This window comes from Neoarius graeffei, chromosome 12 (assembly GCF_027579695.1).
Source record: "Neoarius graeffei isolate fNeoGra1 chromosome 12, fNeoGra1.pri, whole genome shotgun sequence".
Classification (NCBI taxonomy): Eukaryota; Metazoa; Chordata; class Actinopteri; order Siluriformes; family Ariidae; genus Neoarius; species Neoarius graeffei.
In genome coordinates this window covers 28,350,597-28,369,183 of record NC_083580.1, presented here as the reverse complement: position 1 = coordinate 28,369,183, position 18,587 = coordinate 28,350,597, and the positions used below count along the sequence as shown (strand labels likewise).

At 44.0% G+C, this 18,587-nt stretch overlaps 1 protein-coding gene across 2 annotated transcripts in view; it reads right to left on the bottom strand.

Annotated features, from left to right (window-relative positions):
* The window catches only part of col5a1 (procollagen, type V, alpha 1), a 278,601-nt gene that overhangs the window by 131,907 nt on the left and 128,107 nt on the right, over positions 1 to 18,587 (bottom strand). For both annotated transcript variants that reach the window (XM_060935757.1, XM_060935758.1), the window contains exon 5: positions 9,329 to 9,460. In XM_060935757.1, the coding sequence (XP_060791740.1) occupies positions 9,329 to 9,460 (132 nt within the window). The remainder of the gene's footprint in view (positions 1 to 9,328; positions 9,461 to 18,587) is intronic.

Here is an 18,587-nt window from a genome sequence, read left to right as displayed (position 1 = left end):
GGTATGACGGTGAGTGCCGGGAGTTCCTTACCCAGTGCCAACTCACCTTTGAGCTACAGCCTACCACCTACACTACGGATCGCCGCAAGATCGCCTTTGTGATAACCTTGTTAGCTGGTAAGGCACGAGCTTGGGCAACAGCTATCTGGCAGAGATGGGGACCCGAGTGCTCTGATTTTGAACTATTTACTGAAGAGATGCTTCGGGTCTTCGACCAGGCGGACATCAGTACCGACGCAGCCAGAAAGCTCATGTCCATCCGGCAAGGAGGAAGCGTTGCAGATTCATGCCAAGTCCTGAGCCCCCCCCAGCCTCCCTACCTCTACCTGGAGCCCGTCTACCTCCTCCAGTGACTGTCCAGAGCCCATGCAAGTGGGTTGTACTCGCCTCTCCGCATCTGAGAGGGAGCGCAGAAGGAGGGACAAGTGCTGCATCTACTGTGGCAAGCCTGGTCACTTCCGAGCATCATGTCCCGAACTCTCGGGAAAAGGACCGCCCCGTCCAGCCGAGGGAGGGTTGTGACGGGGCCTACCCTCTCTCCCGGAATCCCTGGCCAAGGAATCTACATCCCGGTCTCCATCTCCTGGGGTGAGTCTGTCCACTCTTGTCAAGCTTTGTTAGACTCAGGGGCGGCTGGGAACTTTATGGATATTCACTTCGCTCAAAGTATCAATGTCCCGACTGCACCTCTTGAAGTCCCACTGTCTGTGTCTGCCCTCGATGGCCAAGCGTTAGGTGATGGAAGAGTCACCCAAGTTACTTCTCCAGTCTTCCTCCAGTCTCAAGGTCACAAGGAAGAAATATCCCTGCACCTGATTCCTTCACCTGAGTTCCCAGTTATTCTAGGTCTTCCTTGGCTTACTCGCCACAACCCTCGCATAGACTGGGTAACAAGCCAGGTTGTGGAATGGGGCCCTGCATGCCATGCCTCGTCTGCTCTCTAGCTCTCCTGTGTCTCCTGCCGAGCCCCCTGATCTCACCGAGTTATCTCAAGTTCCCACAGAGTACTGGGATCTCAAGGAGGTCTTCAGCAAGAGCAGGGCCGCCATTCTTCCTCCACACCGGGCCTACGACTGTGCCATCGACTTGCTCCCTGGGACTACCCCTCCTCGTGGCAGACTGTTTTCCCTCTCTCAGCCAGAATGCAAGGCCATGGAGGAATACCTCAAAGATGCCCTGGTCTCTGGGTTCATTCGACCCTCCACCTCACCTGCTGGTGCCGGCTTCTTCTTTGTCGGCAAGAAGGTTGGGGGGCTCCGACCATGTATTGACTACAGGGGCCTGAACAAGATCACTGTGCGCAACCGATATCCCCTTCCGCTGATGTCCACTGCTTTCGACCTGCTCCAAGGCGCCACCGTCTTCACCAAGTTGGACCTACGGAATGCATACCACCTCATCCGTATCCGACAGGGAGACGAGTGGAAGACTGCCTTTAACACCCCGTCTGGGCACTACGAATACCAGGTGATGCCCTTCGGACTCACCAACGCACCAGCTGTTTTTCAGGCCCTAATCAACCACGTCTTGAGGGACATGATTAACCTGTACGTTTTTGCCTACCTCGACGACATCCTTATCTTTTCCAAGACCGTGCAGGAGCACCGCCACCATGTCCGCCAGGTTCTCCAGAAGCTGCTACAGAACAATCTGTTCGCCAAGGCCCAGAAATGCGAATTTCATGTTCCCGAGGTCTCCTTTCTGGGTTTTATTGTACGGACAGGCCAGCTCCAAATGGACCCAGCCAAGACCCTGGCCGTCCGGGACTGGCCCACTCCCAAGTCCGTCAAAGAGGTTCAGCGGTTCTTAGGATTTGCTAACTTCTACCGCAAGTTTATCAGGAACTTTAGTTCTGTAGCAGCACCCATGTTGGACCTCACCAAAGGGACAGGTGGATCTTATGTCTGGTCACCTCAGGCGGAAAAGGCGTTCAAACACCTCAAGGATCGCTTCTGCACGGCACCCATTCTGGTCCTCCCGGACACCTCCCAACCATTCATCGTAGAGGTGGACGCCTCGGACAGTGGTGTCGGTGCGGTGCTCTCTCAACGTTCGGAAGGAAAGCTGCACCCCTGCGCTTACTTCTCCCACCGCCTGAGTCCTGCGGAGTCCCGGTACGATGTGGGGGATCGAGAACTGCTAGCGGTCAAATTGGCCCTTGAGGAGTGGAGGCACTGGCTGGAGGGACTGGCTGGAGGGAGCGCAACATCCATTCCTGGTTTGGACTGACCACAAGAACCTGGAGTACCTCCAGCAAGCCAAAAGACTGAACCCACGACAGGCTAGGTGGGCCCTGTTTTTCAGTCGGTTTGACTTCACCCTTTCGTACCGCCCCGGCTCCAAGAACACCAAACCTGACGCACTGTCCAGGCTGTTCTCTGCCACTAACAGGGAGAGTGAAGTCGGGCCTATCATCCCTGTGTCCCGGATTGTGGCCCCTGTCCGCTGGGGTATTGAGGAGGCCGTCCGACGAGCCCAACGCCAGGACCTCGGTCCTGGGACGGGGCCACCGGGCCTCTTGTACGTCCCACATCAAGCCTGGGCCAAGGTTCTCCAGTGGGGTCACTCTTCCCCTCTCACCGCCCACCCGGGAGCTCGGAGGACCCTGGACTTCCTGAAAAGACGCTTCTGGTGGCCTAACATGGAGAAGGAAGTAAGGTCATTTGTCCTGTCCTGTGAGGTCTGCACCAGAACCAAGAACCCGTGACAGCGTCCCCAGGGTCTCCTGCATCCTCTGACCATTCCCCGGCGTCCCTGGTCCCACGTGGCAGTCGACTTCATCATGGGTCTCCCTGAGTCTCAAGGTAACACTGTCATTTTGGTTTTAGTCGACAGATTCTCGAAAGCCTGCCGCTTCATACCACTGTGCAAACTCCCTTCTGCTCTTGAAACAGCGAAACTTATTTTTAATCATGTCTTCCGAGTCTTTGGTCTCCCACAGGACATCGTCTCAGACCGAGGGCCCCAGTTCTCCTCCCGAGTGTGGCACGGGTTCTGCAAGGTCATCGGAGCCACTGCCAGCCTCTCCTCTGGGTTTCACCCACAGTCCAATGGTCAGACGGAGAGGCTCAACCAGGACCTGGAAACCACCCTGCGAGGCCTGGCTATGGATAACCCGACATCGTGGAGCACCTGGCTGCCATGGGCAGAGTACGCCCACAACACCCTGCAGTCATCGGCCACCAAGCTGTCGCCATTCCAGTGCCAATTCGGGTTCCAGCCACCTCTGTTCCCGGACCAGGAGGAGGACGCGGGGGTGCCCTCGGTCAACCAATATGTGAGACGGTGTCGCAAGACCTGGAGCAAGGTCAGGAAGACCCTCATCCAGACCTCCAGAACCAACCAGACTCAGGCCAACCGCCATAGAAGACCTGCCCACGCTTTCCGCCCTGGGCAGCGGGTTTGGCTGTCCACTAAGGACCTTCCGCTGCGGGTGGAGAACCGCAAGCTGGCTCCTCGCTACATTGGCCCCTTCAAGGTGGTGCGCAGGGTGAACCCTGTCTCCTACCGGCTCCAGTTGCCCCGGACTCTGAGGATCAACCCCACATTCCATGTTTCCCTGTTGCGGCCCGTACTGACGTCCACGTATGCCCCTGCCCCTAGGAACCCCCCACCCCCCCGCATCTTCCAGGGTCAGACTGTGTTCACCGTGCATCGCCTGCTTGACTCCCGCCGGGTCCGCGGCAGGCTGCAATATCTTGTGGACTGGGGAGGGCTATGGTCCTGAGGAGCGCTGCTGGGTTCCCGCTCGGGATGTCTTAGATAAAGAACTGTGTCGGGAGTTCCATTCGGTCCATCCGGATCGCCCTGGGAACGTCAGGAGACGCTCCTGGGGGGGGGGGGGGGGTCCTGTTAGGACTGGGACTGTTTTGGCCTCTAGAGGCCGCTGTTATTTCCTGTTTTTTGTCTATGTTTGTTTTGGCCTCTAGAGGTCGCCACTGTGTCCTGTGCTTTGGGTTGGTGTTGATTGCCTGTTTTCATTAGTGTCACCTGTTTCCAATTTATTTTGTGTATTTATACCCCCTGAGTTCAGTCCTCTTGTCACAGAGTCTTTGTGCTGTTATGTTTAAGCTCCAGTTACCTCTGTTCCGATTTCCTCGTCCATGTCCTTGTGTTCTTTGTATTTTTGCTTTCTTTTGGAATTTGTGGATTTTGTTTTTTGACTTTGTGAATCTTCTGAGCGTTTGGTATTTTTGCCTTTTCTTTTCTAGTTTTTTTGGCTTTTGTTTTGACTTTGAACTTTTGGATTTTTTATTTTTTCCCTTAAGATCTTCTGAGCGTTTTGGATTATACTTTTTGGATTTTTTGTAAATATCGTAAATAAACCTTTTGATACTTTTTCTACTTCCGCCTCACGCCTCTGCATTTGAGTCATCCCCCTGGTGGCCTAGTGGGGGTTTGTTGGATTATCACACCAGGGAACCAGGTTTGAATCCCAGCAAAACCCTAACAAGAGTAAATGCACAGAAAACAGTGTGAGTAATTTCCATGTCCTCAGCAACATTGTGTTCATTATTACATGCTAGCAGAGTGAATACAGTAATCCAAAATATTTAATTCTGTCTTCAGTATGTTGCTTTCAACTTCCATAATGTCCACTATGGCAAAGCGGTGACAAATTAGAGAAAAAAAAAGGACAACATAAAGTGTATCACCACAAGCCACCAGAACAGATTCAGTGTGCCTTCGTATCACTTCTACATGTATCTGGAACTGTACTGGAGGGATGAAAAGACCTGTTCTACTGATTTTTTTGCTTATTTCTATATTTTATTTCGATCTTGATCCCTGCCAGCTCATTGGCCAATATCAAACCTCCCCTTTATCTCCAAGATCCTAGAAAAAGCTATCACACAGCAGTTATGCTCATATTTACAAAGGAATAATGTCCATGAAATGTATCAGTCAGGATTTAGACCTCATCATAGCACTGAGACAGCACTGGTTAAAGTAGTAAATGACCTACTATTGGCGTCTGATCAGGGCTGTGTCTCACTGCTTGTGTTGCTTGACCTTAAGTGCAGCATTTGATACCATTGACCATTCTATTCTCCAGGATAGACTACAAAATGTTGTGGGAGTTAAGGGAATGGCCCTCTCCTGGCTCAGCTCTTATTTAACTGATCACTATCAGTATGTTGATGTAAATGGTGATTTTTCTAGACATACTGAAGTAAAGTTTGGTGTTCCACAAGGTTCTGTCTTAGGCCCACTGCTTTTTTCTTTATATATGTTACCTCTGGGTGATATTATTCATAAGCCTGGTATTAGTTTCCACTGTTATGCTGATGACACACGGTTGTATGTTTCTGCAAAACCTGATGAGAGACACCAGCTTAATAGAATTGAGGAATGTGTAAAGGACATTAGACACTGGATGCTTATTAACTTCCTTCTGCTTAACTCTGACAAGACAGAAGTACTGTGCTTGTACTAGGACCATATGCAGCTAGAAGTAGGTTTTCTGATTATACAGTAACTCTGGATGGCCTTTCTGTTTCTTCATGTGCAGCAGTAAAAGGCCTCGGAGTGATTACTGACCCTAGTCTTTCATTCAAAACTCATATCAATAACATTACCCGGATAGCTTACTTTCATCTCAGAAAAATTATGAAGATAAGCAATTTAATGTCACTACATGACGCAGAAAAACTAGTTCATGCTTTTGTTACCTCCAGGTTGGATTATTGTAATGCCTTACTGTCTGGATATTCCAATAAGTGCATAAACAAGCTCCAGTTAGTTCGAAATGCAGCAGCAAGAGTCCTTACTAGAACTAGAAAATATGACCACATCACCCGTCATATCGACACTGCATTGGCTCCCAATCAAATGTCGTATTGTTTATAAAATACTATGTAACACTTCCTGATGTGAGTGGAGCACAGAAGCACGGCAGGCGAGAGTTGATGTTTATCCAAACCTTTATTGAGCTTTTCAGCTATCTATCTATCTATCTATCTATCTATCTATCTATCTATCTATCTATCTATCTATCTATCTATCTATCTATCTATCTATCTATCGTTCGTTCGTTCGTTCGTTTGTTCACTCACACACACATGCATTGTGGTTGGGGAGAGAGCTCCCTTCCTCTGCTCTCTCTCTCCTTTTATGCTCCGTCCCTGTAACAAACAGTGACACACACACACACACTAATTGACAGCAGGTGGAATGACTTAGCCACTTACCTTCCCCGACCCTACCCTCCATTCACAGACTGCTGCTTGGCCATGCCCCCGCTGCCACATACTACTATTGACCTTTAAAGCACTGAATGGTCTTGCGCCACAGTACCTGAGCGAACTTCTGGTCCTTCATGACTCGCCATGTCTACTTAGATCAAAAGGTGCAGGCTATCTGCTGGTACCTCATATAGTGAAGGCTATGCCGGGGGCAGAAACTTTTCTTACAAAGCCCCACAGTTATGGAACAGCCTTCCAAGTAATGTTCGGGAATCAGACACAGTCTCAGCATTTAAGTCTAGGCTGAAAACATACCTGTTTAGTCAAGCCTTTTGTTAATCATGTTTATGAGGTAAAGGAGTAGATCTGAAGGGTCCTCAGACAGAGTGTTTTGGTAAACTGGGATGTATGGATGCTGTCAGTCCCCCACTCACTTGCTCACTCAAGTTTGTTGACAGTGTAGTGGCTGGCTGCTTTATGACCCGGGGTGCCCTCATGCCTGTGTTACCTTCTGGCTCTCCCCTTTTAGTTATGCTGTCATAGTTAGTTTTGCCGGAGTCCCTGCTTGCACTCAGCGCAAAATATATACTGTTCCTACTCATCAGGTGACATTGGGCATACCTAACAACCTGTGCTTTCTCTCTGTGTTGTTCCCCCCCGTCTGTCCCTCTGAGTTACATGTCAATCCTGAGATCGAGATGCTCACCTCTTCTGCTCCTCGGACCTGCCTTACAGTAATGCTTTTATGGCTGAGGACTACAGTTGACTTGCTAACTTTAGGACTGTAGTTGTCATGAACAGTTTTGCATTCAAGTTTCCATCAATGAAGAGATATAACATCAATGAAACTGACTTCATGTTAAAACTGTTAATGTTATAGTCATGTTGTCTGTTGTTGCCCAAATGAGGATGGGTTCCCTTTTGAGTCTGGTTCCTCTCAAGGTTTCTTCCTCATGTTGTCTGAGAGAGTTTTTCCTTGCCACTGTTGTCACAGGCTTGCTCATTGGGGATAGATTAGAGATAAAATTAGCTCATGTTTTAAGTCATTCAAATTCTGTAAAGCGGCTTTGAGACAATGTTTATTGTTAAAAGCGCTATACAAATAAACTTGACTTGACTTACAGTAATGGTTTTATGGCCAAGGACTACAGTTGACTTACTAACTTTAGGACTGCAGTTGTCATGAACAGTTTTGCACTCAAGTTTCCATCAATGAAGAGTCATAACATCAACGAAACAGACTTCATATTAAAACTTGTAAACATGTTATAATCACGTTGTCTGTTATCACCCAAATGAGGATGGGTTCCCTTTTGAGTCTGGTTCCTCTTGAGGTTTCTTCCTCATGTCGTCTGAGGGAGTTTTTCCTTGCCACCGTCGACACAGGCTTGCTCATTGGGGATAGATTAGGGATAAAATTAGCTCACGTTTAAAGTCATTAAAATTCTGTAAAGCTGCTTTGCGACAATGTCTATTGTTAAAACCGCTATAAAAATAAACTTGACTTATTTCCAGAAATAAGAAGGTCCATTTCAAGCTAAAAATGAATACATGTCTAGAAATAGGTTTAATAATCTTATATTTGGTTTATTGTAATCTTCTAATAGGAAATCCTGAATACATTTGACTATGTTCAAAATATTTTCACTTGCTTAAATTACTTTTTTTTTTTTGCAATGTAGGTGTTCAATTGGGATAAGATCTGGTGACTGGGAAGGCCATAGCATATGATTTCCATAATTGTTCATACTTATCAAACTATATGGTGCCTTGTGGATGGGGGAGGGTCATTTTGGATAGACATGTTTGGTCATTGGATAATGGTGATCAGTCAGTAACTTTATATTGATTTGCAGTGGTTCTACCCTGTAAGGGGATAAAAGGACCCACACCATGCTCGAAAAATTACCCTGACAGCAAAACAGAACCAACCTTTTTTTTTTAAAACCTTTTTAAAACCTGTAGTTTTGAATAAAAAATTAAGTGAAATATATTATTTTTAATACATTTGTAAGTGTACAAATTTCATGAATGTGCAGTCAGTTTGTATTTTGTCCATCGATCCATTATCTATACTGCTTATCGCTCAGGGTCATGGGGAAACTGTAGCTAAGCCTAGCTGACTCCAGGTGAGAGGTGGGGTACACCCTGGGCAGGTCGCCAACTTATCACAGGGCAAACAATCATTCACACACACATTTATATCTACAGACAGTCTAGAGGAGCCAGGTGACCTAATCTGCACGTCTTTGGACTGTATGACGAAACTGGAACACCCAGAGGAAATACACAGGCATGAGGAAAACATTCAAACTCCACAGAGAAAGGCCCCAGTCGGCCATGAGGTTCAAACCCAGAACCTTCTTGCTGTGAGGCGACAGTGATTACCACTACACCGCTGTGCTACCCGTTTTTTATTTTGTAATACATCAAAATATTTACAGGTGAAAAATTAGTTTGTTTAAAAGAATTCTGACATAAAATGTAAGGTGTCTTACAATGCAAAAGGCAAATAAATCTGTACATATTTAAGTTAAAGTTACAATACTATACAGAGACAGTGTGTTTAGAATCTGTGTGGGGTGAAGACTTCCATCTGCTTGTGTTTACACACTGTATAAAGAAAACTCATCAGTGATTTAAGACTGGATCGAAAAAGTTGCTTGGAGTGTTTAGAGTAAATCCTTGTGTATTTGTTAATGTTTAGAAATTTTCTGGCGGATACGCATCTGTATTTGTCAGTGTTTAAAGAAAACTAGCCTATTTGTCTCTTCATGGGGAGCTTCATAAAGTTGTCTGTCTTTAGTGACAGTGTAGAGAAAGCTTGTAGTTTGGAATTATGAACAGAAAATGTTTATATTCGTGTTTTTAATAGAGTATATTGAGAAATTTATATAAAAAGTGTGTGCTTGGAGAATATCCAAAGAAACCATAAATATTTGTTGACTGTTAGGGATGTTTAGAGAATGTACAGCAATTGTCCTCATCACAGATTATGGTGTGTCCGATGAAAACAAATGCATCGCTATTGCTCCTTGGAGTCTATTTGGAAAGAGCACTCATATGAGCTTGCTGTTTTAGAATGCATATATAACATTCACATATTCATCAGTGTTTTGAGACTGAATGAAGAAAACACTCACATATTCGTCTGTGTTGGGGTCCTGGTTTTGTGGCTGCTCCTGGGCAGGAACCTCACAGTCTGGGCTATAATGTTCACAGTAGTCATACGCAGCACGATGATCTGCTATAATCATCAGCTGCTGAATATCACCCTGCAAACAAAAGAGCACAAAAACAACATTTAGACAAAACATGAAAGAACACAACGCAAATCAATGACCAGAAACACAGAATGCAACATAACCTACACACAATAAACAAGTAAACACAATGGCAGCAATGATCTTTCAATGACTGGACAGTAAAATAACTAACAAACAAATAACAAATGCCGACTAGCAATTGGCTGACATTAAATCCCAAAACTTTAGCATTATTCTGCAGGGAGGATTTACACATTCACAATCTCATCTCATCTCATTATCTGTAGCCGCTTTATCCTGTTCTACAGGGTCGCAGGCAAGCTGGAGCCTATCCCAGCTGACTACAGGCGAAAGGCAGGGTACACCCTGGACAAGTCGCCAGGTCATCACAGGGCTGACACATACACAGACAACCATTCACACTCTCACTCACGGTCAATTTAGAGCCACCAGTTAACCTAACCTGCATGTCTTTGGACTGTGGGAGAAACCGGAGCACCCGGAGGAAACCCACGCGGACACGGGGAGAACATGCAAACTCCGCACAGAAAGGCCCTCGCCGGCCACGGGGCTCGAACCTGGACCTTCTTGCTGTGAGGCGACAGCGTTAACCACTACACCACCGTGCCGCCCACAATTAATAATAGTGCATTTATTTTTCTTAACATGGCTTGATGATTAGCATGAATTAGCAATTCTCAACAATGCCAGCTCAGTTACAATCGACACTGAAATGAAGTACGACTTCCAGAAAACAGGAAGTAATAATTCCAATAATTCAAGGATGCTCGGTATTGGAAAGTGATTCTTTGAAACAGCTGGTCAAGCACTCATTCCAAAAATCTGTTATCCAAATATCATTTAATAAATAAATAAGTAAATAAATAAATTTATAAATTAATAAATAATAAAGACTAGCAGGATTGACTTAAGTGCCCTTGAGCAAGGCACCTAACCCCCAACCGCTCCGGCAAGAGTGGTGGCGTACCTTGTGTCTGATTAGCCAAAGAAAAACTGATGATGTGATCATCAGTTCGGGCATTGAACCCGACCAACTGAACTGAAATAAATAAATAAATAAATAAATAATTACTTCTGCTGAGAGGGTGAGAGAGAACAGGATGCACATGTTCTCACACACACACACACACACGATTATTACAACACATTATCCAAAAATGATTATGGTACATTTATACCAAACACAGCAAGAGTGTTAAAATTCACTCTGGCTGCCCTCTCAACAATGTTCTTGAAGTTAGTGGATGCTCTGTGACATAGATTAAATTGGCAGCTACACTCTCAGAAAATAAAGTACATTATTGTGCCTTTAGGGGTACAACAGCTTATCACTGGGACAGTACCCTCTAAGGTACTTTTCTGTACCCTTTATATACTGCTTGGGAATATATATGTACCTTTTTGACCATAAAAAGGTACACACAGTTATCTTGAGGTCCAATAATGAGCCTTAAGGGGTACATTAGTGTAGGTTGTACCTTGGGGGACATAAATGGACAGCACTTGGCTGTAACCCTGTTTCTGACAGTGTACAAGTTCATTTGGAATGCTTCGTCTTGCAAACTTTATTTAAAGGGGTCGCAAAGCAAGCGCATGTTAACCGGTATATTTGTGTCGACTGATTAGTTAACCTCATGAAATGTTTTAAAATGTGAAGATAAGAAATTGATCGATGAAGGAAAAAAATGAACAATTATGATTACATGTTTGGTAAGAAAATAAACTAAGGATATCCATCCATCCATTATCTGTAGCCGCTTATCCTGTTCTACAGAGTCGCGGGCAAGCTGGAGCCTATCCCAGCTGACTATGGGCGAGAGGCGGGGTACACCCTGAACAAGTTGCCAGATCATCGTGGGGCTGACACATAGAAACAAACAACCGTTCACACTCAAGGTCAATTTAGAGCCACCAATTAGCCTAACCTGCATGTCTTTGGACTGTGGGGGAAACCAAAGCACCCGAAGGAAACCCACGCAGACATGGGAGAACATGCAAACTCCACACAGAAAGGCCCCCATCAGCCACTAGGCTCGAACCCAGGATCTTCTTGCTGTGAGGCGACAGTACTAACCATTACACCACCATGCCACCTGTGACGAGCATGCAGTTTATAGAACATGTTTACGAGCCTTGGTCTTTAATTCATCTCATCTCATTATCTCTAGCCGCTTTATCCTTCTACAGGGTCGCAGGCAAGCTGGAGCCTATCCCAGCTGACTACGGGCGAAAGGCGGGGTACACCCTGGACAAGTCGCCAGGTCATCACAGGGCTGACACATAGACACAGACAACCATTCACACTCACATTCACACCTACGGTCAATTTAGAGTCACCAGTTAACCTAACCTGCATGTCTTTGGACTGTGGGGGAAACCGGAGCACCCGGAGGAAACCCACGCGGACACGGGGAGAACATGCAAACTCCACACAGAAAGGCCCTCGCCGGCCCCGGGGCTTGAACCCAGGACCTTCTTGCTGTGAGGCGACAGTACTAACCACTATACCACCATGCCACCTGTGACTAGCATGCAGTTTATAGAACATGTTTACGAGCCTTGGTCTTTAATTAACATTAATTAAATGTCTTTGTGTGTAGCCTACATTAAAGTAGCTGTGGTCCTGGTCCTAGCTGTAGTTTAGTGGCTAATTACTGTAATTGGTCAAATCAGTGTTGTCTGAGCCAATGAACTGCATTCCTGCTTAAACACAAATGTTTAAGAGTGAAAATGTTGCATATAATAGTGTTGCCTCCAGGGACACATCATACATAATGGAGAAATCCGTCATCTCAATGATTCATTTCTCCTCCAATAAACTTGGGAACGGTTTGAGCAGCACTATTATTCAGTTTGGATGCCTTCACTGCCCAAGACAACAGTAATGCAGCTGCTCGCCACAGAGAGACACTGGCTCACATAGAAAATTAACGACTTTCGGTCGCTTTGACACTCTCACCACGTTCAGTCTGAACGCGCCATTCTGATGGGTACTGCAGGGCAGTGCGCGTGCACACACAGAAAATTCATATACACAGAGCACATGTACACTGCAATGATTCTCTCAGAGCAGCTGACTTACATTCAGTCACGTCTCTTGACTCTGTGACTGTTTATTATTCAGTTATAACAGTTTACTGAATCCCGCGCGGGCGCGCGCACACACACTTTCTGGCATAAAGACATTTGGAAACGCTCCCATACAAAGACATCCCAGCTTAAAACACAGTGAGTTTAAGCTCAGCTGTGAAGATTAACGGAGGCACTGACATGTTTTGAGATTCCGGCATGAACAGACTTGTACACACACATATACATACATACACGTATACACATGATCTAATGAGGAAGATTTACAAGGGTCAGTGAGGACAGAAAGAGAGAGAGAGAGAGAGAGAGAGAGAGAGAGAGAGAGAGAGAGAGAAGGCATGGAACAGAAGGCTCTCGAGGCTTAGCGGAGATTGGGGTCTGGTGGAAAACCTTCAATAAGACCACAAATAATATCCTAAATGCCCGAGACAGCTCAAGCACACAGTGTACATGTGGGACAGCTGCGAGAGCACAAGAGAAATTTTGTAGAATAGCATTCATATAAGAGAAAACTAATCACCCCAATCACACTCTGCCTCTTGAAGATATTTAAGATGTGTGATATATACTATATGTGTTGCAGGACTTAGTTTTGATAAGAATTTGGGCATTTATAAATGCTTATAAAAATCCACAGTTTCTGTTTTCTATTTAAATATTTCAATTACATATCATCCAAAGAAAAAATATTAGATTTAGAAGCTCTGCATGTATTTAATATGCTACTGTAAATCACATTTAATAAATTATAAAACATTCCATATCATTTTCATAAACGATAATATTTAATAAACGATGCTAAAAATGTAAAAGAAAAAAAGCTTCTTTAGTTTGACAGTGTAATGCTACTCGGATATAAGTTTTATCTAATTAGTCTACATCTAAGTATAATGATTATAATTGAATTTTATTACAAGAATGTCACTGTGCTGAGATGATAGTCATCATTCAGAGTTTTGTTGATTAAAAAAAGTTCATTTGGTGGGATAATACCTATCCCCGCTACATTTTTTCTGCTTGGTTTTGGGTAAATATTTGTATAGTAGCATGTGCCATGCAAAAACAACGGCCTCAGAAATGACAGAAAGGTTAACTGGGATGTGAAAGTGTATTGGTTAATAAATGTTATCTGATTAAAAAATTGTCCTTGTATCAGCAGAACACAAGTTTAGACCCTGAGAGAAGGGACTCACTGTAACGTGTTGTGTAAGTTAAAAAGAAAACACAGCTTCAGATTACAACGTTGATTCCAAAAAAGTTGGGACAAAGTACAAATTGCAAATAAAAATGGAATGCAATGATGTGGAAGTTTCAAAATTCCATATTTTATTCAGAATAGAACATAGATGACATATCAAATGTTTAAACTGAGAAAATGTATCATTTAAAGAGAAAAATTAGGTGATTTTAAATTTCATGACAACAACACATCTCAAAAAAGTTGGGACAAGGCCATGTTTACCACTGTGAGACATCCCCTTTTCTCTTTACAACAGTCTGTAAATGTCTGGGGGCTGAGGAGACAAGTTGCTCAAGTTTAGGGATAGGAATGTTAACCCATTCTTGTCTAATGCAGGATTCTAGTTGCTCAACTGTCTTAGGTCTTTTTTGTCGTATCTTCTGTTTTATGATGCGCCAAATGTTTTCTATGGGTGAAAGATCTGGACTGCAGGCTGGCCAGTTCAGTACCCGGACCCTTCTTCTATGCAGCCATGATGCTGTAATTGATGCAGTATGTGGTTTGGCATTGTCATGTTGGAAAATGCAAGGTCTTCCCTGAAAGAGACGTCATCTGGATGGGAGCATATGTTGCTCTAGAACCTGGATATACCTTTCAGCATTGATGGTGTCTTTCCAGATGTGTAAGCTGCCCATGCCATACACACTAATGCAACCCCATACCATCAGAGATGCAGGCTTCTGAACTGAGCGCCGATAACAACTTGGGTCGTCCTTCTCCTCTTTAGTCCGAATGACACGGCGTCCCTGATTTCCATAAAGAACTTCAGATTTTGATTCGTCTGACCACAGAACAGTTTTCCACTTTGCCACAGTCCATTTTAAATGAGCCTTGGCCCAGAGAAGACGTCTGCACTTCTGGATCATGTTTAGATACGGCTTCTTCTTTGAACTATAGAGTTTTAGCTGGCAACGGCGGATGGCATGGTGAATTGTGTTCACAGATAATGTTCTCTGGAAATATTCCTGAGCCCATTTTGTGATTTCCAATACAGAAGCATGCCTGTATGTGATGCAGTGCCGTCGTATGTGATGCAGCGCCCGAAGATCACGGGCACCCAGTATGGTTTTCCGACCTTGACCCTTACGCACAGAGATTCTTCCAGATTCTCTGAATCTTTTGATGATATTATGCACTGTAGATGATGATATGTTCAAACTCTTTGCAATTTTACACTGTCGAACTCCTTTCTGATATTGCTCCACTATTTGTCGGCGCAGAATTAGGGGGATTGGTGATCCTCTTCCCATCTTTACTTCTGAGAGCCGCTGCCACTCCAAGATGCTCTTTTTATACCCAGTCATGTTAATAACCTATTGCCAATTGACCTAATGAGTTGCAATTTGGTCCTCCAGCTGTTCCTTTTTTGTACCTTTAACTTTTCCAGCCTCTTATTGCCCCTGTCCCAACTTTTTTGAGATGTGCTGCTGTCATGAAATTTCAAATGAGCCAATATTTGGCATGAAATTTCAAAATGTCTCACTTTCAACATTTGATATGTTGTCTATGTTCTATTGTGAATACAATATCAGTTTTTGAGATTTGTAAATTATTGCATTCCGTTTTTATTTACAATTTGTACTTTGTCCCAACTTTTTTGGAATCGGGGTTGTATTTACAACTGTCCAGTGCGCATTTGTGTAAGACGATGTAGTCCAAGCAAATCCAGGACTTGGAAAAAAAAAAAACAGCAACTTTGCCTCCATGAAGGATCGCCAAGGATTGTAAAACATGGAAATGCATCATGAGAAATTGACATGAAATGTGAAACCCAGCGGTGTACGGGCTCCTGAGACAACCCCATCCCACTGCCAGCTATCGAACCAAAGAAAAGAGAGAGAGAGTGCATTTGTCTGCAGGGAATAGAATACACAAGAAAGAAAAAAAACCCTGCAAAAAATTACATCATAAAAAGGGAAACTATGTTACATTTATCAAACTGATCTAATATTTCCAGTTATAAACTGACAACAATGATTGAATCTATTTTTAGATATTTTTAGTATTAATTTCAAAGTTGACAAAGTTTTGCTCTACTGGTAGATAATTGTTCTAATTTTAAGCAAACTTTCACAATTTTGTTTATTTACACACACACACACACACACATATAGAAAGAGAGAGAGAGAGAGAGAGAGAGAGAGAGAGAGAGAGAGAGAGAACAACAGGTGGATTGAGATGACTTCTGAAACGGCATCTTATTTGTCAAAACTTTCTGGTGTCCCAGATATAGCAACAGACATCAATAGGTGAAATCATCTTACACAGACACAAACACAGTCGCAACCTGACACAGCTCCTTTTCATGGTGGGGAACAGTTCAACTCCTGTCCACCAGGGGGCAGAGGAGAACACATTAACTCAAACCGCAGTGAGCCAAAAGGAGAGCAAGTTCCAAAAGGACAACTCTCTCTCTCTCTCTCTCTCTCTCTCTCTCACACACACACACACACACACACAAAATACATGCAGAATGGCTCACACCACTGTTAACATCTGGGCATTCTCAACCCCCCCCCCCCGTCTCTCTCTCACACACACACTATCACCTTAAACTGTCTGCCAAAAGCAACAGGAATGCCCACCACTTCTCTGCTCTCTCTGTGTCTCACTTTTCCAGCCCCACAGCAGGGGATTGTGGGTCTTTAGGGATTAGCGCTACTTCCTGTCTGCAGTGCCGACCGGACAGAAGTGCATTATGGGAATGCTGAACTTTGCATTTTTGCCAAGAGCAGAAAAAATTGCAGATGGCTGACTCTAAGACTCTGGGACTTTTGGGTAAATTACAGACCCACATCTGTAACAAATTATTCTAATTCACTTCCTCTGCAGAAAAAAATCCAACCATCCACATACTAGTTCATTGACTTTTATTTCATTGCAGACAGTATGAACCCAAGATATTTCATGATTTATTCCAAAATGTACAATCATTCCATAATTCCAAAAGATATGTTTGTTGCAAAAAAGCACATCACCAAAAGAACACCATTCCCATGGTGAAGCATGGTGGTGGCAGCATCATGCCTTATGGCTGTGTTTCTTCAGCCAGAACTAGGGCTTTTATCAAGGTGGAGGGAATCATGAACATCTGCAAATACCAACGGATTTTACTGCAAATCATTTAGGCAACTGTTAGTAAGCTGAAGAGGAAAAGGAGTTTCACCTTTCAGCATGACAATGACCCAAAGCATACATCCAAATCAACAAAGGAATGGCTTAACCAAAAGAATATGAATGTTTTTGAAGGGTCTAGTAAGAGTCGAGACCTGAATCCAAATAAAAATATGTGGGGTGACCTGAGGTGGGCTGTGCACAGGAATCTAGAATGGTTTTGGAAGAAACAGTGGGAAAATATTGCTAAGTCAAGATGTGCCATGCTGACAGACTCTTACTCAAAAACACTGAGTGGTTTAATAAAATCAATAGGTGCCTTCACAGAGTATAAGTGTTGGGGTGTACATACTTATTCAACTAGTTTATTGTAAGTTTTTATCCCCCCAGCATATAATGCAGAGGGATATAGCTATCACTCTGTCTGTCTGTAAACATTTTTATTTTCCAGAGCATAACTCAAAAACTATTAGGAATTTTTTTTCACGAAACCTGACAGTTATGTTAAGTGACTAGAGGAGTTGTGCCTTTTGACATTTTGGAATTTCTGTGATTTAAATTTTTTCCGTATTTCCATGGCAACCAATTCAACTTAGGAAAATTTGGAGCGGGGTTTCATGTGGGGGTGGCACGGTGGTGTAGTGGTTAGCACTGTCGCCTCACAGCAAGAAGGTCCTGGGTTCAAGCCCAGCGGCCGACGAGGGCCTTTCTGTGTGGAGTTTGGTGTTCTCCCAGTGTCTGCGTGGGTTTCCATCAGGTGCTCCGGTTTCCCCCACAGTCCAAAAATATGCAGGTTAGGCTAACTGGTGGCTTTAAATTGACTGTAGGTGTGAATGGTTGTTTGTGTCTATGTGTCAGCCCTGCGATGACCTGGTGACTTGTCCAGGGTGTACCCAGCCTCTCGGCCATAGTCAGCTGGGATAGGCTCCAGTTTGCCCGCGACCCTGTAGAACAGGATAAACGGCTACAGATAATGGATGGATGGTTTCATGTGGGGGCCAGGGGGATATGTCATTTCCTGATGACAATTTTTTTTCCCCCCAAAAAAAATTCTGTTTGTTTTTCAATTTATTTGTGTACGTTGCAATTTTACATTCAAACAAACAAACAAACAAACAAACTATGTGGTTTTAAGTACTGTGTGTACATGAGGCTTGGGAAGTGAGAGTGATGTTTTACAGTAAGAGAAAATATATATATCAGTGGCGGCTGGTAGTCTTTCAAACGGGAGGCTGGTCGGTTACGATATTTCCAGATTTTAAAAGAAAAAACACATCAATTTTGCCCATACTCTTGCCTCTGATCTGGCTGATTGTTGGCAGCGTCACAAACTGTGAAATAACAGGTTCTTTTGGCCCATTAGCCCACTGTCCAATATACATGATGGTGGTGTTGGGGGGGGGGTATATTTTAACATTTTATATTTTAAAATTGTGGCATGTTGTTTAAAAATTGACCTCGGCTGTGTTTTTGTTTAAAAATGTTTTCCAAATTGTAGCTGTGTTTAATTCATATCCAGAAAAACATATATTCCAATATAATATACTCAGCATAAACATTTTAAATAGATTCTATATTTTTGGTCCATCCATGACATATTACTAAAGTAGCCTTTTTACTGTTGTTGATGTGGGTCACTTGCTGTTAGCCAATTCACTTTCTCGTACCAGG